General features: G+C 38.7%; 1 protein-coding gene across 3 annotated transcripts in view; it reads left to right on the top strand.

Moving 5' to 3' along the window:
- Positions 1-22,019, top strand: part of PCCA (propionyl-CoA carboxylase subunit alpha) — a 396,610-nt gene that overhangs the window by 212,544 nt on the left and 162,047 nt on the right. For all 3 annotated transcript variants that reach the window (XM_053563974.1, XM_053563972.1, XM_053563973.1), the window contains exons 17-18: positions 367-477; positions 9,128-9,230. In XM_053563974.1, the coding sequence (XP_053419949.1) occupies positions 367-477; positions 9,128-9,230 (214 nt within the window). The remainder of the gene's footprint in view (positions 1-366; positions 478-9,127; positions 9,231-22,019) is intronic.

Here is a 22,019-nt window from a genome sequence, read left to right as displayed (position 1 = left end):
AATTGGTTTAGATTTTACATTTAGGTTTGTGATCCATTTTGAGTTAATTTTTTTCTGTGTGCTGAGTTAAGGTTGAAGTTCATTTTATTTTTTGCTCAAATGGATAGCTAGTTGTTCTTGTATCATTTACTGAAAAGATATTTAGATCTTCATTGAATGACTTGGCAATAACCAACTGCTTAAGTTTATCTTTAGTGTTTTATTATAACTCAAGTTCACATGTTTCCAGTCAAGGAAGTAAGTAGTCTTACATGGTTTGTGCTAGGTCATAAGATATCACTGAGGATAAATTTCCCTAGATTATAAGAATTTGATTTTTTACTAACTCTTGTTCTCTAACTCAATCTGATATCATTTTATTTTTAGGTGTTACACATAATATTGCATTACTTCGAGAGGTAATAATCAACTCACGTTTTGTAAAAGGAGACATCAGCACTAAATTTCTCTCTGATGAGTATCCTGATGGCTTTAAAGGTTTGTATGCATTAAAATATTTAGTGTATTGAAGTTATTTTTATACTTTATTGTAATATACAATTTTTTCTTATTTGAAATGTAGGCATTTTGACTTACTCTGGATTTATTAGAATTCTTAGTGTATTCAAGACTATTGACATTTGTGATTTTGAGTGTTCATAGGTGACTCATGAGTATGATAAACTGCAATTCTATGGGATGAAGAATTCAACTATGCAGAATGTTCTCTGAGTCCTGTCTTGAAGCAAAACTTGGAGGCACATCATTAGCCTACCTGATTTTCTGGTTCTTGAAAGTCAAATCAGATTGGTATTTTTTACTGACAATAGGCATACACAGAAACTCTTCTTTAGGGCGGCGCCTGTGGCTCAAAGGAGTAAGGTGCCCACCCCATATGCTGGAGGTGGCGGGTTCAATCCTAGCCCCGGCCAAAACAACAACAACAACAACTCTTCTTTAATGTTTTAAAACATGTTATCTTTATGGAAAAATAGCACTGAAAATTTCAGAAAACTGAATGCTAGTCCTGTTAATGAAAATGAAGGTAGATAACAAGATGATGGTTTTTACCCTGAGAATTGAAGTTTTAAATAAAGTAACGAGTAGATAGCGAGATTTAATACTGCAGAGTTGTCAGTGGGTTTTTCTGTATAGTTGAAAAATTGCTCATCAAATGAGAGACAGAGAAAACCCTTAGCATTGAAAACATGGTTAACACAGATGTTAAGAAACCAATAAGACTTAGATGAGACTTAATAGAAATGTTAATAGATGTGTCAGGTGAGAGCCAGAACCTCTACAATCATTTCTAATGAACTTGGGGAATATGAAGGTTAGATATTTTCTCACAAATTTAAACCGTTTCTTTATATCCATTTAAGGTGCTTTGGTATATAAAATGATCCCCTAGTCACGGCTGCTCTCTCCCATTCGTCTTCAGATCACTCTCCTTCTCCTTTCCTGTTGCCCCCCAGATCAGATCTTAGATACATTAAACTGTATCATCTTTGTTTGATATATGTGCCCAAAAGAGACAGCGGGAAGTGGCAAGTGAAGTTAATCCAGGATCTTCTCCATATGTTGAGGCCGGGTCATTCTGCCCCTTTGGGGTTACCCATCTGCTTCCCATCTGTCCAGCTATCCTAGGCACTATTCACAGGCAAGTGCCTATTTGCCTGTGTTTATGATTGCATTAAAATGTTTTATTATATTTGTTTATTTTTCAAAATTTATAGATTAGGAAAGTTTTACTGAAGCTTCTTAGTGTTAAACTTTAAAATGATTATATCTAAAATTAAAAAAAGATACTCAAGTAATCATTCTTATAAAGTTTTTAGATTCTGATGTTGAAAAGCTAATTTCCTTTGATTCTGAAAAATAAGTGGAATATTAAGATACTTTGATTCTGAAATAAGTGGAAAATGAGAAAGAAGATACTTGAAAAAACTATAGCTTCACTTGGCTTATAATGAGTGGTTTGGACTTATTTCTGTGATCCCCTGCCTCAAGCCCCTTCAAAATAAATTGTTAGGCCAGATGCGGTGCTTCACCCCTGCAACTTGGCACTTGGGGAGACTGAGGCAGGAGGAACGCTTAGCCCAGGAGTTTGAAGTTGCAGTGAGCTATGAGGATGCTACTGCAGTCTAACCTAGCCAGTGGAGCAAGAGCCTGTCTTAAAAATAAAAACAAAAGAAGAAATTGTCAGAATATTTCTTCTGAAAAGTTACAGATCTTTGGCAAAAATTTGATTCAACACAAAAAATGTACAATTAAACTTCTCTTTTCCACTGAATTTAGTCAAGTATTTCTGTACCTATAAAAGTAGTGCTATGAGAGAGGGAGGGAGCATGGGAAAGGAATAAAAATAACATTTTAAAAAAGTAGTACGATGATATTTGAACTGAATTCTGTCTTTAAAGTCAATCAACAAGTAATTGATGTAGGCGCTAGAGGACATCAAAGGTGGATAGTGTATTTTCCCTACCCGTAAGGAGCTGACATCATGTGAGAAATAAACATGGAAAGAACTAGCTATACTACAGGCCAGAATAAAGTAAGGGCTAGGTAAAAATACAAGCAAAGTATCATGGGAGCAGAGGAAAAGAGCAATTCCAGTTTGGGGACTCAAAGATGGCTTCAAGGATGAGGTGGTGTCTTAGGCTAGTGCAGTGTCTCTCCCAGGGCTCTGTTGGCAGGGCTGGGGCTGCCATACTGGCTTGTGAGAATTAGGTGTGCATATCTGTATAAACCATCCTCTTTGGTATGATGTTGGTATTTGAATTCAGCTACTCAGAAAGAATTTAAGGCAATTGGCAAATGCTAGACATTGGGGCATTCCTTACTCCCCACACCCCAGTCAGATGTTAAGCATTTACCAGAAAATCTCTGCTTAGGCCTTTGACCTGCGTATTGACAGCAATTGGAACCACTAGTGTGGAAAGGAAAAGGGTTACTCATTTAGGGAGGGGGAACTAGAAGAATCCCTGAGAAGAAGTGATGTTCAGTTTTAGAACTGCTGGTGTGGGGGCAGATGACTCTGCTTACTGAATAATAGAAGAACACTTCAGAATATTAAATTAAGGGAGCAAGACTTACTTAATGAACCCAAAGCTATGATTTTGAGAACTAAAACATTTCAGCAATGTGGAAGATAGAATGATTGCTGCTGGAATGGTTGGAATCAAATTAGTGACCCAAAGGAATAAATGGAAGAAGTATATGAACACATGTAATGAAAAGGTAGTAAGAATGAAATCATGAGGGAAGGGATAAGATAGGTAAGGAAAAGCCATCTTTTATATGTAAAACGATTTTACATGTAAATGAATAATAAGAGTTGTTTTTTTTTTTTGTAGAGACAGAGTCTCACTCTATGGCCCTCGGTAGAGTGCCGTGGCCTCACACAGCTCACAGCAACCTCCAACTCCTGGGCCCAAGCGATTCTCTTGCCTCAGCCTCCTGAGTAGCTGGGACCACAGGCGCCCGCCACAATGCCTGGCCATTCTTTGGTTGCAGTTTTTGGCTGGGGCCGGGTTTGAACCCGCCACCCTCGGTATATGGGGCTGGCGCCTTACCGACTGAGCCACAGGCGCCGCCCAATAAGAGTTTTGTGAAAAGAAAAATGGACAAATAAAGGCAGGATAATATTGAAAAAAATAACGGGGGGCGGGGTTTCTCCCCACTGGTCTTAAGAAAGTCTTGAGGTATTATAGGAAAGACTCACTGCATTTCAGACAGGATTGATGGGAAAAAAGTAACTCTGGTAGGCACATCAAGAATGCATAATTTAAGGCATGTAGAAGAAAAAAACAAGTTGTAAATAAGGAATGTTCAATGAGATCATCTTCATACTTTATAAACTAAAAGTTAGAAAACATTAAAATAGTAATCTACACAGGAAAAAAACTTGACTCAAGAATACTATACCCAATTAAGATATCTTTTCATTTGTCAACATAAAAAAAGTTTTTTTGTTAAAGAGGGGTTCATAAATATTTCACCCCTTTTGAGGAAATTGCTGAAGAAAATACTTTAGTTTTGAGGTAAAGATGGTGGCTTAAATACACAAACTTTTTCCTACCCTCAAACCCACTAACTTGAATTTTTTTAAGAACACAAGCCCACAAGGAAAAAGAGGAAATAGCATATTGAAAAATGAAAAGCTAAAAGAAAATTCTTAACTGACTTAGCAACCTAACAAAGTTGAATCATAAGCTGACAGTGGGAAACATTGAGAAGTAGTTTGTTCCCGTTCCCACCTCAGAGCCCTTATGAAGTCTCATAAATTATTAGCTCCAGGTACTTGGGAGATTCTTAAAGGTAGGACTCTCAGTCTAAAATCTCTGTAAAGTTTTCTCTGTATCCCTCCCTTGTTCTTCAGAGCAAGGTTACTCCTCTCCCCCCGCCCCAAAAGCTTTGAGATTCTTTTCTGTAGAAAACCAGGGGACACCAGGCACAGCTGGACAGAGTCTAGAGATGTGGCCCTACTGACTATGGTGACGCTCCTTCTCTAGCCCTCGTTCCCTGGTTGGTTCTCAGAATCTCAGCAGGCATACAGGTACTCACAGGCACAGTAGTGGACCGGCTCCTTTCAAGAGATCTAATTAGCCTAGCGAGATTTCCTAAAGACTCCCCCACAAAATGATCCGGCCAGATGACCCTGCACACCAAGCCCATGGTCAACAAAACCAGAACTCTCGGAGAACACAGGCTCAGCGCCCGTAGCTCAGTGAGTAGGATGCTGGCCACGTACACTGAGGCTGGCGAGTTTGAACCTGGCCCGGGCCTGCTAAACAACAATGACAACTGCAACCAAAAAAAAAAAAAAAAGTAGCCAGCATTGTGGTGAATGCCTATCATCCCAGCTACTCGGGAGGCTGAGGCAAGAGAATCGCTCAAGAGTTGGAGGTTGCTGTGAGCTGTGACGCCACAGCACTCTGAGGGCAACATAGTGAGACTTTGTCTCACCAAAAAAAAAGAGAGAGCACATAGGGGCACAGATCAGGACCCTTCTGAGCATCATCCCCTGCACCTACACGAATGTTGAAAATAAAAGATAGTAAAACCATGTGGGAAGAACACAGATCAGGCTTCTGAAAAACTGGATGGCACAAATGAGGGTGGCTCATATGGTGAGGCTGTGGTGGCACGTCACAGAGCTTGCAGGTTCTGCGGCTGATTTTCACCTCTAGTAATTACTGGCTTAATGAGCTTGGGGACTTTGTTTGAAATTATTCCCCCAAAGGTTTAAGAAGGTAAGGGTTAATTGTGAGGAGGAAGTTGAAAAACTTTAGGTCCCATACACCACGCCTGTCAGGTCACAGGTAGTCAGCAGTCTTGTCTCTGAGGGTACTGAGGCCAAACTGTGTCAAAAAACCTGTGTGAGGCTCCTTAAACTGAGAGCTGCCACTTTCTCCAGCCACGTCTTCACTGACGAGGCTTTTGCTCCAGTGGCTGGGTCTGAGAAAGCCTTGGAGCTCCGCCTGGGCTTCTCCTGAGGCTCTAGCTTTGCTGCCATGTCACTTATGTTCCTAACAGGCCCATCCTTCATTCTCTCAGATGCTTGTCAACTTCTTCATCAGGGTGGGGGAAGAGGGGAAAAACCAGTGCTGTTAGTTTCATTCATACTTCTCCACAGAGAGCCCATTACTGAGACAACCAGGAGGATTGTGAAGGAAGAAAGGGATTATAAACTGAAAGTTAGTAAACATTAAAAAACTTGACTCAAGAACACTATGCCCAACTAAGATATCTCCTGCAGGAGAGGTATCTGCTGGTGGGGGAGGCACAGACAGCCTCAAAGCCGACTCCCTGACCAACAGGGTCGGGGGTTTTATGGAGGTGGAAATAAATGATGCACAAGGCCAGTGAACATGATCACATGTGGGGGCGTGCAGGGCACTTACGGTCAGTGAGAGGTCATGCCAGTACATACATCCCATGCACAACAAGGTGGATAAGCCCCTCCCAGGGTGAGGACTTTAGTATTACAGTGAGCTAGGGCTTAACACCATCTTTATTTCAGGCTTGTGCGCAGGCTCAGTGCACATTGCTTATCTTTTCTAGTGGTGTGAGGCTCTGTAGTTACCACATGGCTGCAAGGAGGTTCCGCAGTTATTGGGAAGGCAAGTCAAAAGGGAATGCATCAGTGCTATAGAAAATTACAAAGTTCTGGTCAGCAATTCTTCCTGGCCTGGGAACGTGAAGCATAATAGAATGAGGAGGAAAGAGAAAAACATGAAAAGTGTTTTCTTGCTTATAGAGCCAGTTACGTACTGTGTTCCGGAGTTCATCATTAAACAGGAGAATGTGCTGCCTCCTGTGACTTGCACCCTAGTGGTCTGTGGTCAGCAGGATGCATTCTCAACTCCCCTCCTGGGCAGCTCTTTAGGGAATGCAGTGGATAAAGTCATTACCTCAGCTCCCTAGCTTAGAGCAGAAAATGAATGGAGATGTGTCTGACTCTACACCACGCTAGCACACTGCCACCACAGGACAGTGGAGAACTTTCAAAAGGAGTCCAAGGGCAGAGCCAGGGCGGAAACCAGGGAACAGTGGAAGTGAAGGCCACTCTTGCTAGTGAGCGGGAATAGCATTACCCTAGAACCATTAGCATGAGAGTAGGTCAGTGTGATAGGATTTCTTACACAAGGTCTCTTTGAGGTGGAATGTTAATAAAAGGGTTAAGGTTGATATGCATCCTGTCAGTTTGCCTGTGAGAATGAATGGTGTCAATTTTTGTTGAGAGCCTGCTCTCTCTGTGTTGCCTGAGTTGGTACTCTAGCAGCTGATAAGACAAATGAAATACTGATTGGTCATCCTGCAGTCACCATGGTACTTTTCCCTTATTGATGATAAATACTGTGCATACATGTCTAAAGAAGTGAATTTTTACATATTTTGATTGTGAATAACCATAAGAAATATATTTTATATCCTTAGTATGCATATAACAAACACTCAAATACACCCAACGTTTTCATGAAAAATACATATACTATGTTCATAGTGCTCTGCTAATTTATCTTGCTGGGCATGCCCCACTGAACTGGTTTCATGAACTTTAAAATGGTTTCTTTACATAGCTTGATAAACATGAGGCTAAAAGTTCTATTGAAGGTGAGACATGATAACCAGCAGCTGTAGCATCACTCTGAGACTTGTCAGAAATGCAGATTAAACTCTGCCTACCCCCCTACCCCCATTCCATCTCTGCAGGAGGAGCTCAGGGACTGGGGCTTCTGTTCAGTGAAGTTTGAGAAACACTGGTCCTCTTTACTCTTTACAAAAGCTTACAGATATAAGCTTTTGTGCTTATATCTGTTGGTATTTTTGCCACATTACAAATTGAAGCTGTTTATTTAGTAAAATGATAATCTATTATGTGTTGACATGAGAGCAATGATGTCATCATATGTGATGTGTCCCTTGGATCTGGGAACCTCTGTGGTATACTCCTGAGAAAAGGAGAGTTTTAAAAAAATCACATCTTAGTGTTATTAAGGAAGCCATTGTGATCCTGTGGGCCACTAAATGGCATCTAGGGACTTCTGTGGACAGAGAACAAATTTCTGTAATACGTCTCATGGAGGGTAATTCATTGTGGAATCATGTGGGATGTTTTCATCGTTGCTTACATGTCAGGGTAAAATCTGGAACTTTGCAAAGCTTCCATAAGTGTGGTTTGTAAAGGTTCTGTTATTGAATTCCCAGAAGCAATTAATAGAAGCCATGTTATTATTATGATTTATGTAGCTTCTAGGTTTGTCTTGAAGAGGGACAGGACTTGTGTGCCCCCTGCCCTTCAGTTTCATGAAGTCCCTCCCCATAGACACACATCCTGCCGGTGTTGAAAGTGTTTATATTCTAATTTGGAGTATTTTTAATCCTGTTCCTGAGTGACTTCTAAGATACACTATTCAAAATACTTAATTTTTTTAAGTTCAGATTATGGCCTAATGTTTTCTTAATTATAGAGTTGTCCCTCGATATGTATAAGGATTGGTTCTAAAACTTCCTTGGATACCAAAATCCACAGATGCTCAAGTCCCGATAAAATATGGTGTGGTATTTGCATGTAACCTACAGACTTCCTCTTGTATATTTTAAATCATCTCTAGATTACTTACATAGTACAATGTAAATGCCATTTTTACAGTTCTTAGTTATACTGTATTGTTTTGGGAATAATGACAAGGAAAAAAAGTCTGTACGTGTTCAATATGGACACGATCACCCTTCCTCCCCCTTCGCCCCAAGTATTTTGACCTGCAGTTGGTTGAATCCGGGATGGGACCCACGGATATAGAAGGCAAACTGTGTAAGGAGCATCGTACTGACGATGCCCCAGCACTTGAGTTGCTCATCCTGTACCATTTAATACTCTGCTGTTTGTATATGGCACAGTGGCAAATAGTGTTAGAAATTGTGATATTACAGAGCTCTTGAGTGACGTTTTGACCTGTAGACCCTGGAGCATCCAAATTCTGTCTCGAAGAACTTTGTAAAAGTAGGTTTCCCTACTACACAGTACTCAGACAAGGAGACTTTCCAGGCCTTCCTAGGTCAGCCTACTGTCCCTAGGTCCAACTGTGTTATGGTGGGAAGAGAGAGGAGAGAGTCGTCGTTGGTTGACTGATGGATTGAATGGGATTCAAGTGCTGACTGCATAGAGGCAAGAGAATCAACCTTTCTCTTCTTGAGTCCTTTGCACTAGAGAATATGGCCTTTCTGTGTCCTCGACCAGCCACTCTCTTCCTCTTCAGAGGTTGGAGCTTCTAGCCCTTTGTCCTCACTTTCCTGAAGAGTAAAGTTGGGCTGAGGAGCAAGAAAAAGAGTAGATGTGAGGAAACTTAAGCTTTTCCTATAGATCTCTGTGGAAATGGTTTTCTTAATTGTTTTGTTTTGTGTCTTTATTTAGTATCTTCTTTTTTAAGTTAGATTTTATACTTCCAGTGAGCAAGGGTTTTTGTCTTATTTTAAGTCTTGCTCTCCCAACCCAGCATGCTTCTGTGCCTAGTACAGTACTAACTTCATGACAGATGTCTGATAAAAACACCTGTTTGAAAGACTAGTATGAATTCTATAAGATGGAAGGACAGATGTTAACATTATACATGACTGATTGGATGACTTTTTCCCCCCTCAGGACATACATTAACCAAGAGTGAGAGAAACCAGTTATTGGCAATAGCATCATCCTTGTTTGTGGCATTCCAGTTACGAGCACAACATTTTCAGGAACATTCAAGGTATGGTAGATAATTTTAAAATGAAATGAATGAGCGGAAAAATACCAGTAATGTAATCAGCATAGGAAAGAGCTATTAAAATATCTGACTAGTCTCAGTTTTAGATCTTATGGGTATTTGGAGAAATATAATAAAGTCACATTGTTGAAATATAGAATTGCATATATTTTCAAGCAAGTTTTTAAAATTCAGAATGAAAAAGGATCTTGGCTTCTTTAATTTGGATGTATTAGAGGTGAGAAGATATTCTGAAATCTGATGGGAGATCTGTTTAAGTAATTAGTATTTATTTTATTAGTTTGAAATTAGGGGGAAATTTATTAATATTTCAGAATGAATCTGGACAACTAAAAAATATGTATCAGAGACTAGTTTATAAGATACAAGAAGGAATTAATACTAGGTTGAATTAGTTACTTTTGAGCTCTAAGTATCCCTTTTATGCATGTATCTGAGAAGGGACTTGTGTCTAGAATGTGCGATTAATTCATACAACTCAAAAATAAGCTAAACAGCCCAGTAAAAAATGGCACCATCACTAATAAGCAAGGGCAGTTTTGAAGGAAAAGGTGAGAAGTTCTGTTTTGGAAGCCGAGCTTGAGATCCTTAGGAGCCATCATTTTATCCCCTAGGGGCTTAGGTGTATGATAAATTCTATCCTTTTGAGTGTTTCTTCTTTAGCATAATTCTAGGAGCCCTAGGATTTTCTGAATGGGTAAATGAATATTGGCTTGAACTTCCAGTCACCATCTATATTAGCTCTTAACAAGAGAGTCAGTCTGTCCTTGGAAGCTTTAAAGCCAGATGTTGACTGCTTTCTAATGGTGAAAGCCCTAGATGGCATCTTCTAATAAAAGGCTGATATGTGTACCCCGAAAATATGTTTAGTGTAGCCATCTCCATTCACATACTCGGTCACGACAGTTTTGGTGAATTTAAGTAGTTCTTCCTTTGATAGCGGTGCCTTTTTGCGGGTCTTGGCAGGCTTTTCCTGGGTAAGTGGTGGATTAGTTTTGAGACCAAGCTGAGGTGTCTGTCCCAGAGGTGGTATTTGAGTGCATGGTGCTTGTGAACTGGAAGGAATCATAGTCATCTGGGGCTGAAGCTTTGGCACTTGATTTTTATTTATTAGGAACAACTGAGCAGGCCTCAGGCTGATCTCATCTGTGTTAAGCTGTCCTTTCTTAGAAAACTAAGGTGGCATATCCTTTGACTGTCCTTGCAAATAGGATGAGTCCCTGACTCTGGTTCTGGAATGGCTGGCTTAGCCCCTGGCTTTTCATAAACTTGCCTCCCATCTCTCTGAACTGCGGTTGTGTGAGAAGCATGATGTATCCCCTGATGGCTATTGAAGAGTTAATTTGAACAATGATGCCCCATGGTGGGTGAAAATCTATGCTGGATAACTCCTAGACCAGCACCAGTTCTGCTATCTGGCATTTGCCCAAATGTATCAGCAAGTCCTCCATGTGGGTCCCTATCCATTTTTATTCTTGGTGGCATGAATGGCCCCTCCACAAAGAAGTCACTTCTTATGCCTTGAGCCTTAGGGGCAGGAGTAAATACTTCTGGATAGTTGACTGTATCTTGATGGATTCAACTGATCCTTTTTGGTCCATTGTCCAGAAAAGCCCTGTGAAAAACCCAGTGGTGCTCTTGTAACTCTATGGTATCCTGCAGCAGGAAACAAGTTCTTGTTGGCAACTCTTTACTGAACATCAAGGAGTGCATTCTGGCAAAGGACTGATCCATCAAGGATTTGGCTCATTCATGATCCAGTCTAGGCCTCACTGTCCTCATTACCTGGCAGAGGCACTCCAAGTCCTCTCCCATATCTTTGAGTTGACTTCTGCAATTGTAGTCTCCACTTTGGTGGCTTGACAATGAAGAATCTTCAAAAGAATAATATTAAGGGATGGGATAGGGAGTAGAGGGTATAGAAGAAATGAAAAACCTTCACCAAGAACTCAGCAGCTGCCTCTTCAGGATCCTGTTTTTGGAGATTGGGAAGGGAGGGGAAAGGGGGACAGAAGACAACCAAGGGATGGAGGGAGAGGAAGGAGTCAGCGATGGCTTGGAACTCTCAGCTCAGAGGAGTCACTGCTGCAGCCACCACGAGCTGCCATCTCGGTAGAGCTCCGACTTGCTGCTGGCCCATAAATATTGATAAAACAGTGACAGGGTTTGAGAATATTGACTTCTGTTTTGAAAGAAGTTTTACTATAGAAATCTTTCAGGAAAGGAAGAGAAAACGAAAGCGGCAAACTTTGTTGTCTTATTTTAAGAAATGGTCAGAGTCACCCCAACTTTCAGTCATCACCCTGATTAGTCAGTAGCCATCAACATGGAGGCAAAACCCTCCACCAGCAAAAAGATTGACTTGCTGAAGATTAGATGATTTTCACATTTTTTTTAAAAGGCAAAATATTTTTACAATCTCAAGCAAAACCAGAGCATAGATTGTTGACATTTTTTAGCAAAAAGTATTTTTAATGTGTGTACATTGGTTTTTAGACATGTTATTGAACACTGAATAGATTGCAGTGTAGTGTAAACATAACTTTATATTTACTAGGATACTAAAAAATGTGTGTGACTTGCTTTATTGCAGTCATCCAGAATTGAACCCACTGTACTATGAGGTCTGCCTGTTTCCTAATGTGCGTTCTTAGTCTCTGAGAACAGGGAATAGGTGTACTTTTACCTAAACTTTTTTCTTCTTGTGAAAACCTTTCTTCTAAAAGCCCTTTGAAAAAAATCAGTATTCCAACAACAAAAATAAACAAATGGGACTTAATTAAACTGAAAAGCTTTTGTACAGGTAAGGACACAAAAACCAAATCAAAAAGACAACCTTCAGAATGGGAAAAGATATTTACGTATTATAAATCTGGCAAAGGCTTGATAACTGGGACCTACAGAGAACTCAAATTAATCAACAAAAGAAGGTCTAACAATCCCATTTATCACTGGGCAAGAGACATGAACAGAACTTTCTCTGAGGAAGAGAGACTAATGATAACAGACATGTGAAAAAATGCTCATTATCCCTAATCATCAGAGAAGTGCATATCAAAACCACCCTGTGATATCACCTAACCCTAGTAAGGTTAGCTTACATCACAGAGTCCCAAAGCTACAGATGTTGGTGTGGATGTGGAGAGAAGGGAATACTTTTACAATGTTGATGGGACTTCAAACTAATACAGCCTCTTTGGAAAGAAGTATGGAGAATCCTCAAACAGCCCAAATTAGATCTCCCCTTTGACCCTGCAGTCCCACCACTAGGCATCTACCCACAAGAAAAAAAAATCATTTTATCATAAAGAACCTTGCACTAGGTTGTTTTTCGTAGCTCAATTTACAATCACAAAGACATGGAGCAACCTCAGTGCTGTATCCGTATCCAAATATGGAACCGTATTTGACTGTATCTTGATGCATTTGATTGATTGTCTTTGGTCCTTTGTCAAGAAAAGCCTTGCGAGGAACCCAGTGGTGCTCTCGCAACTCCATAGTATCCTGCAGCAGGAAACAAGTCCTTGCTGGCAACTCTTTTCTGAACATCAAGGAGTGCAAATTGTGGTGTATGCATACCATGGAATATTATTCAGCCATAAAAAAGACAGTGACTTTACGTCTTTTGTATTGAAGTCAAAAGGATAGAGCTGAAACACATTCTTCTTAGTCCAATGTACTCAATACAAATATGAAGCCAGTAGATGATCAGTAAATGTTTTTTTGGGAAACACAGTAGAACACTTTATTTTATGATGTATAGTGTTATAGATAATGCAAACCCTAATATTCCTTAGAGATTTCTGATTCCTTAGAGTATTTATTCTGAAATATCAGAATAAAGCAATTGCGGATTCTGGTTAATTTATACCAACAATTAAATTTTGATTATTTCTATGTTAAAAAAAAAATGTTACTTTTGGGTTGACACCCATAGCTCAGTGGTTAGGGTCCGGATACATGCACCAGGGCTGGCGGGTTCAAGCCCAGCCTGGACCTGCTGGGAAACAATGACAACAACAACTACAAAAAATAAAAAATAAAAAAATAATAAAAATAGCTGGGCCACGTGGCAGGCGCCTGTAGTCCCAGATACTTGGGTGGCTGAGGCAAGAGAATTGCTTAAGCCCAAGAGTTTGAGGTTGCTGTGAGCTGTGATGCCACAGCACTCCACTGAGGGCAACATAATAAGACCCTGTCTCAAAAAAAAAAAAAAAAAATCTTACTTTTGACCTTACCTTTTATATATTGGAAAAAATTATGTCAGTGAACTATGTAGGCCAAATGTTAAGTTATCTAGATAATTGCACATGTATTTCCAGTACAACAAACAGTTACTCATATTTGGTGAGTTTGTTTTCTGTTGAATTAATCATTTATTTAGTAGGCCAGTTTACTGTAAAATTGGTGCAGTGTTGTAACCCCGAAGAGCTATAGCTATAACACCTAGCAAAATATATCATTCTTCTTAACAAAGCATGATCTCGGTTAGCTGATGTAAATGTATGTTTTTTTTTGCTTGTTTACTGTAGAAATCCCTGACATCTATATCGTTAAGTGCTGCAGGGTATTTGAACCTTCACATTTTGGCATCAGAGTCATGTTTTCATGATTGGCTTGGGAATGGGGTCTGGGAGGCGCCTCCAGGTGTGGCTGGGTATTGCTGTCATGAGTGTTTTTCCTTTCAGGCCAGTAGCCCGAGCCCTTCCTGTGTGTTGCTTGTTCTGGCTGCTGATCTTGTTTTCCCAATTTCTCTGTGGGCTTCACTCTTTCATCATTTATGACTTGGAAAAAGACATTAATAATACATACCCATAATATTTGGGGTTTTTTTTTGACAAGTTTAAAACACGTATTTAAAATACAATAAAATACATGCTTAATCTGCTGACTCAGAAGCCTGTGGTGTAGGGTATGGTGGGGGTGGGCAGCTGCCCACTACACCAGCAGAGCAAGACTGCAGGGACATGGCCCTCTCTCCCATGTCCTTCTGTTCAGACACCCAGGGGGCCCATGTGCACCCCTGGGATCACATGACAGGGAAACAGGGCCCCAGAGGTTTCTTGAGTCTCTGCTTACCAGGGAAGCTGCATGCAGCCCTGCAGAGCACTCCCAGATGGGGCAGAGCAGGGTATGGTGGGGCAGGTGGACTCTGGAAGAGGCTGATGTTAGCAGGTCAGGTGTTGCCTCCTGCAGATGGGGAGCACCCTGACTGAGTGGGCTGAGACGGCTTGATCACCGAGGCCTGGCTCATGGGGTCAGGGAGTAGCTAGGGGAAGGGGGAAGTACTGTGAAGGCAGATAAAGGGGCAGCAGCCTCAGGTTTTGCTCCCCCACCCCCCATCTCCTGGGGTGTTCTAAGCCAAAGTCTACAACTTAGTTTAAAAAAAGAAAAGATAGGGCAATGCCTGTGGCTCAAAGGAGTAGGGCGCTGGCCCCAAATACCGGAGGTGGTGGGTTCAAATCTGACCCCGGCCAAAAACCGCAAAAACAAAAAAGAAAAGAAAAGATAGCCGGGCATTGTGGCAGGTGACTGTAGTCTCAGCTACTTGGGAGGCTGAGGCAAGAGAATCGCCTAAGTCCAGGAGTTGGAGGTTGCTGTGAGTTGTGACACCACGGCATTTTACTGAGGGTGATATAGTGAGACTCTGTCTCTAAAAAAATAAAAAAGAAAAAAAAGAAAAGTAAAAAAAGCACTTAAGGAAAGTTACAGACTACTAAAAGACTCCACACAAAATCCAAACCATTTTCTAAGCCCCCCTCCCACCTCCCTTTAACTCAATAAAGTTTCCTGTTTTCTTTCTTTTTAAAATTTTGCTTGCCACCTCTCCATCTGGAAGCCAGGGCATCACTGCTGGTGGGTGGTGACAGGCACACAGTGGGCAGAGCCCCATCTTTGGCTGGAGGGAGGTGGGAGCACCTCCACATCCTCAATCTAGACACCCACTAGCCCACCTTCATGCTACTCCCACTAAAGGGGGTGGGGTAAAAACAGGTGGTCCCAAGGCTGAGCAGTGAGCACTCCTACACTTCCCATCAGGACTACCTCTGCACCCTCTCCAGTCGAAAGGACAGTCTCATGTTGGGCCAGAAACCACTATTACATGAGGGAGGGACACTATACATTTAGAATGTGGACACCGATCAGGGCAGTAGAATGATAAAGATAGCAGCCAGCTTTCTTCCTTGCTCACCTCTGGAGATAATTCTCCCTCTTACTCACTGAATCCCTGTTCCAGCTCTGCTCAACGGCAATTCCTGGCTTCACACAGCTGTAAGGCAGGGCTGTGACTAGTCTCTGGTTCACGTGTTTAATCAGATTAATTTTTTTCTTTGTGGTTTTTTTATTTCGCTTTTATTCTTTTAAAAACCTAAGAATTCATAAAATATTTACTTATATTTCATGTCTTTCAGAGGTTTCCTTTGTTGCACTGGCATTTCATATTTCAAATTTATTTTGCATGATATGAATTTGTAGTCTAATTTTATCATCTCATATAATGTTAACCAGTAAAATCAGTTCCATTTATTGACTTGTGAATTGCTTCCTTATTGCCTTTGTTTTCTTTCCCTTTTTAATTTTGAGATATTCTTGCAAGTTCCTCAGGATGGAATGCTATGGCTATTCACAGATGTGATTATAGTGCACTATAGCCTTGAACTCCTGGTCTCAAGCTGTCCTCTTGCCTCAGCCTTCCAAAGTAGCTGGGACTATACAGGCTTGCACCACTGCACCCACTTCTTAGTGATTTGTGAATGTCACATTCGTCTTTTGCAAATTCTTAAATATAGTATGATCTATTTCTGAGTTTTCAGTTCCACTAGTATCTCAATTCTTACATTAATAACTTATTTTTTTCTTATAGAATTTGCTGATCATCCTTCTAGGTGAGCTTTGACTGTGTGTCTCTAAGAAGTGAGGAGACCTTTTTTAGAATTTACCCAGTTACTTATTTCTCAATTCTTATTGACTAGAATTAAATTACCTGTCCATTCCTCAAATGTTATAGTAAATTTGGACAGAATAGACACCTTTACAATGTTGAGGCTTTTCCAAAAACATGATAAAATTCTATATTTATCAAAATCTCTCTTTGTTACTGTCATTAAAGGTTTATAATTTTTTTCATTGTTTAGTGTACACTTCTTGCTTGTTCTTAGTACTTAAAATTTTTATATTATTCCTAATTATATCTATTGTATTATTATGGATAGAACCTTTCATTTTCTAAGCAATTAATGATTTGATAAAGAAATAGTAATGATATTGGTTTTCTAATTGTAAAAATTACACACATAAAATTTACCATCTTACCTATTTTTAACTATACAGTACAGTTGTGTTAGCTATATGGGTGTGGGAAGCATCTCTAGAGCTTTTATATCTTGCAGAACTGAAACTCAGTATCCATTGAACAACAAACTTCCCTTTCTTCTTCTTCCCAGCCCCTGGTAACCAGCATTATACTTTATTTATTTATGAATTTGATTACTTTAGCATTTATATAACTTTTTTCCATAATAATTTTTTTAAACTTTAAAAATCCACGATAATAACTTTTTATGTGGTTTCTAGTAGGGTGGTTATACGTGGATTGAGTTAAGGGAGCCACGTGAAGAAAGAAAGGGTAGCAGAGAGAAAAGAGTGTTCAGGTGCAATATGTCACATACGATGGTGACTTGGCCTTTGAGTGGAACAGTGGAGTTCACAGGAGACCTTCCTAAAGCAGTTTTAGAAGATGGTCCCTCTGAAGTGGTGGGTAAATTCAGATTAATAGGAGTCAAGAAAGAATGGGAAAGGAGAAATTGGTGACTGCAAGTACTGGCATCTCTTTTGATGCCTTTTTCTGTGCATATATGTTATTTTGATTTTACAGAAAATGCGCTATGCTTCTTAAAAGGATTTTTTTTTTAAAACACATCATTATGCTGTCAACATTTTCCCATTTTAAATATTCTTAGAAGATGGGGTCTTCAAAGAGTGTACAACATTAGTACTTCAAAAAATTAACATTTGATAGAAAATCTTGCTCTGGTAGAATAAGTACTTGTATTACAAAATGTGAATGGTCACTGGCATTCTTTAGATACTGAAAATGCATACACCAAATTCTGTATGGATTATTTTATTTATTTATGGCATTTCCTCTATTCAAGGATCTGAGCTAGAAAATTAGCGTCATCTCCAGTTCTTTTTGCTCCTTCATGTGGCACCGAATTGTCAGAACAGTGGGTGTAGTGCAGTGAAGGGAACTGAGCAAGGTGTTGGGAGGTCAGGGTTTGGTCCCAGCTCCACTGCCACGTTGCCAGGTTATACAGGCCTTTGCACAAACTTTTGACTCCATTTTCTTCTCTGAAAAATGGTAGTGTGAGATTGCCCGATTACTGAGGCCTTTTCAGCTCTGATGCTATTTAAATTGTGTAAGGTCTCAAGCTTTGTACTTTCTGGTTTCCACTTTATCCTTTTAATTCCTTTCTTGATATTTGACCAGAAGTTAAAAACTCAGAAAGGAGCACCTTCACTTTGGCCGGTGGCAATATTGATGAAAGTCCTTAGAGCCTGAAAGGTTCAAATAAAGCATTGACTTTTGTGGAGGATTGCCTTATGGTGTGGTGTCCGCGTGTACCTGCCACTTCGTGCTCGGACTCAGTTGAACGTATCAGCTGTCTTGACTGGCTGCATGACCTGTTGTCACTTTAGCCACAGTAGTGTAATGAGAAATCACTTTCACTTCTTTCCATGCGCAGTCGTGTTTATGTTTGTATTTTATTTCCTTTCCTTACCTGGATTTCTGCTAAAATAGGGAATCCATTTTTAGTGATTTCTACCTGACAGATAGAATTACATTAGTCTTTGTTCTTGCTGTTAAAAGACAGTGGCCAGTCTTGGTTTCAGATATATAATTTATTCCCCTGTTAAGTTTTCAATTAGATGACAGAAGTTTAATGTTTTAAAATGTGATCTTAACCATTGAAATATAAGTGGATAAATAGGAAAAAAAGTAGCCATGTGAAAATAATTCCCAAGGAAAAGGAGATACTGTTGTACAGTTGCATATCAGCTCTTTTGCTTAAGTGTCTTCTGAATTTAGAAGAACATGTTAAATTATAACACATTCATACATCAATGAAAATAAAACGCAACTTTTATATCATATTTGTTTCATGTATTTTCTCAGAAAGCCACTTATGACAATGAAGTGTATGTTCTGGTAACTGACTACATAATATAAAACAGTATTTTAGGCATATATTTGCAAACATACATAGCCATACTATATCTTTGGATATAGTCACTTCCATTTTGAGCAAATAAATTCCCTGAAAGCAGCAAGAGTGGAGTAAACGTTAACTCAATCATTGTCCTTTAAATTGCCTTACATTTTACTATCTCTGTTGTGATATTTTTAGGTATTTAATATGACTGTCTCTTGGATGATTTAGAAATAGATGTGAGATTAAGCATGGCATATTTAGTGGGTAAGATGGCATATTTATGTATTTTTTGCTAAACATTACATTTTAAAATATTTTTCTTTTATGTGATCCTACTATAAGGGCTGACTGGAAAACAGAATAGCCTCATTATTGTTGGAGAATTTCTCTGTTCCCTGCAATGATTCCAAAAGCTCCTGCACACTTCATCAGTATTATTGTAATTCTTTGGCTGCAGGATATTTGGCAGCTGTTGCACCCCACTGGCAAATCCTATTCATACTTCTTTCCCATTCACCATTGCCATTGGAGAATTGATTTCTCTCTCCTCTACTCTAACCTTTCCCAATTCATTTTGGATTGTTCAATGTGAAACATTTTAATTTTATATCATATGGCTATTCAGCTCACAATCCTTTTTTTAACCTGTCACCAGGGTAACAGCATAGCATGCTTTCTTTAGGCAATCAAGTTTTTATTTCACATGCTTAATGTTGCATTAAATGTTTGCATTTTGTTTAACCCCCCTTAAATACTTTGAACTCTGGGTATGTTTTATAGGGTGATGAAATCCTTGATTTTTGAATCGAAACTAAATCAACACCATCAGTGCCTTTATAATAAAATGTCAAAAGATTAATTTACATAATACAAAGATTATTATTAAAAATCCAAGTTAGCTCATCTATATAAGGCAATTTTCTGTAGGTAATGGAGGAATATTTGTATATATTCATGTTCAGCCTTGGTTCCAAGAAAGGATTTAAAAATGATTTGGAGAGATTTGTCTATGAGAAAGTAAACAATTTAAGAGGAATAGAATTGGAGTAAATGGGAAAATATATCTTTTGAGGCCATTGCTTTATTTTTTTCAGTACAATGCTTTTTTCTCTATTCATATATATAAAGATCATAATGATTTAGGAATTTGATGATGAAGGAAGTAATGAGATATACTAGAGTGAGGTTAAAGGTCTCTCCTAGGAGGTCAGTTTGGGCATTGTGTGCATTCACATCAATTCATCAGTTTATGTTAGTATTACTTTTTCCTTAAAATAATAATACTTAGAAAAGATGATAATGTGTATCTTTAGATCTTGATTCTTTGACTTTGATAGACCTAAATTACCTCTGTATAGAGCTACCTCTTCATCTTTTCAGTTTTACCCCAAATACTTTCAGTGAAGTTTGTTCTGTGAATAAATCCTGTGAAATTAAGAAAATAATAAGTATAAAGAAGTATGTAAGAAACAAAAGAGACAAACATACCATGTTGTTTGAAAGTCTTGTTTTAAAAGGTATTATTAGCATTGTAGCTATTTATGCATCCATATATCCATTCTATAATTACTAAAACTTTCATAAGAATCCATAGGATAAAATTTGAATTAAGCTGCCCTTATTTTTCTTCCTTTAAACTATTTTTTTAAAGAACTTTTGTTTTACTCTAAGTATATGTATATTTATTAATGCTTTTATCTTTGATTTGATTCTCTTTTGGAAAGTCTGGTTTCTCTTAGTGTATCAGACTAATTTGATACTGTGAGTGCTTGTGTGTAACTAATGGGCCTAATTAGAAAGGACCATATAAAAAGGAAAAAGCAAAACGGTACATGTAAATCTTACCTGGTGGTAATTATATTAAATGTAAATGATTTGAAACTATTGAATAAAGGCAGATATTGACAGAGTGGATTGAAAAATAAGCTCAAACTATATGCTTTCTATAAGGGACACACTTCAGATTCAAAGAGACAAGTAGCTTGAAAGTAAAAGAGAGGAAAAGAGATATCAGACAATATTAACTGGTATTTTTAATATCAATATTTTACTTCCAATAATGCAGATGTCAGACAAAATACTCTTAATGATAAAATTGATACTAGAGACAAGGAATATTTCATAATGATGACAGATTCAGTCCATTAGAAATCTATTACAACTATGAACATATATGTACCTAATAACACAGTTCCCAAAAATGTGAAGCAAAACTGAGACAGTTAAAGGGAGAAATAGACAATTCCATAATAATAGTTGAAGGCTTTAATACCCCACTTTAAATAATGAATAGAATAATCAGAAGATTAACAAGGAAGTAGAAGACTTGGACAAGACTATAAACCAAATAGACAGACCTAAAAGACACATCTAGAACCAATTCATCCAACAACAGAATGTACCACATTTCAAGTACACACGCAACATTCTCCAGGGTCGACTGTTGTGTTTACCTTACTATTTCATATCATATGTTAGGCTATGAAACATATTTCAATAAATTTAATAGAATCAAAATTACACAAAATATATTCTTTGATCACAATTGAGTGACTTAGAAATCAAGAACGAAGGACAGTTGGGAAATTCATAAATGTGTGGAGTTGAGCAGTGCATTCTTAAATAACCAATAGATTAAGAAAGTAATTACAGGGGGCTAGAAAATAGTGTGTGATTAATATAAACAACACCAACATCTAAAAACACATGGGGGCTTGGCGCCTATAGCTGAAGTGGCTAGGGCGCCAGCCACATACACCAGAGCTGGCGGGTTCGAATCTAGCCTGGGCCTGCCAAACAACGACAACTACAACCAAAAAATAGCTGGGTATTCTGGCGAGTGCCTGTAGTCCTAGCTACTTGGGAGACTGAGGCAAGAGAATCGCTTAAGCCCAAGAGTTGGAGGTTGCCGTGAGCTGTTACGCCACGACACTCTATCCAGGGTGACAGCTTGAGACTCTGTCTCAAAAAAAAATAAAATAAAAAATAAAATAAAAATAAATAAAAACACATGGGATGCTCAAAAAGCAGTCTTCAAGGGAAATTGAGAGCCATAAGTATGTGATTTTAAAAAGAAGAACTGTCTCAGTCACCTTATCTTCTACTTTGGGAAACCAGGTAGAATAGAGCTAACTTAACCCAACACAAGCAAAGGAAATAAAATACTAAAGATTAGAATAGAAATAAATGAAATACAGAAAACAAAGGAAATGATGAATAAAAGCAGAATTTGGTTTTGCAGAGATTAACAGAAATGATAAACCTGTTAAGATAGCTGACCAAGAGAAAAAGAAGACTCAAATTGCAAAAACCAGTAATTGAGAAAGTATACCTACTGGTATTATAGAAAGTAAGAGATTTTAAGAGACTACTGTGAACAAGTGTGTGCCAGCAAACTAGATAACTCAGATAAAATGGAGAAATTCCTAGAATGACAAAGGCTAGTAGAACATCTGAATAGACTTACCATAAGAGATTGAATTTGTCACCACAGAACTTCCCACAAAGAGTGCAGCACCAGATTGCTTTACTTGTGAATTCATTGAAACACTTAAAG

This window comes from Nycticebus coucang, chromosome 15, assembly GCF_027406575.1.
Source record: "Nycticebus coucang isolate mNycCou1 chromosome 15, mNycCou1.pri, whole genome shotgun sequence".
Classification (NCBI taxonomy): Eukaryota; Metazoa; Chordata; class Mammalia; order Primates; family Lorisidae; genus Nycticebus; species Nycticebus coucang.
Note: the sequence above shows the minus strand (reverse complement) of the source record. Positions and strands in the feature narration are given on the sequence as shown.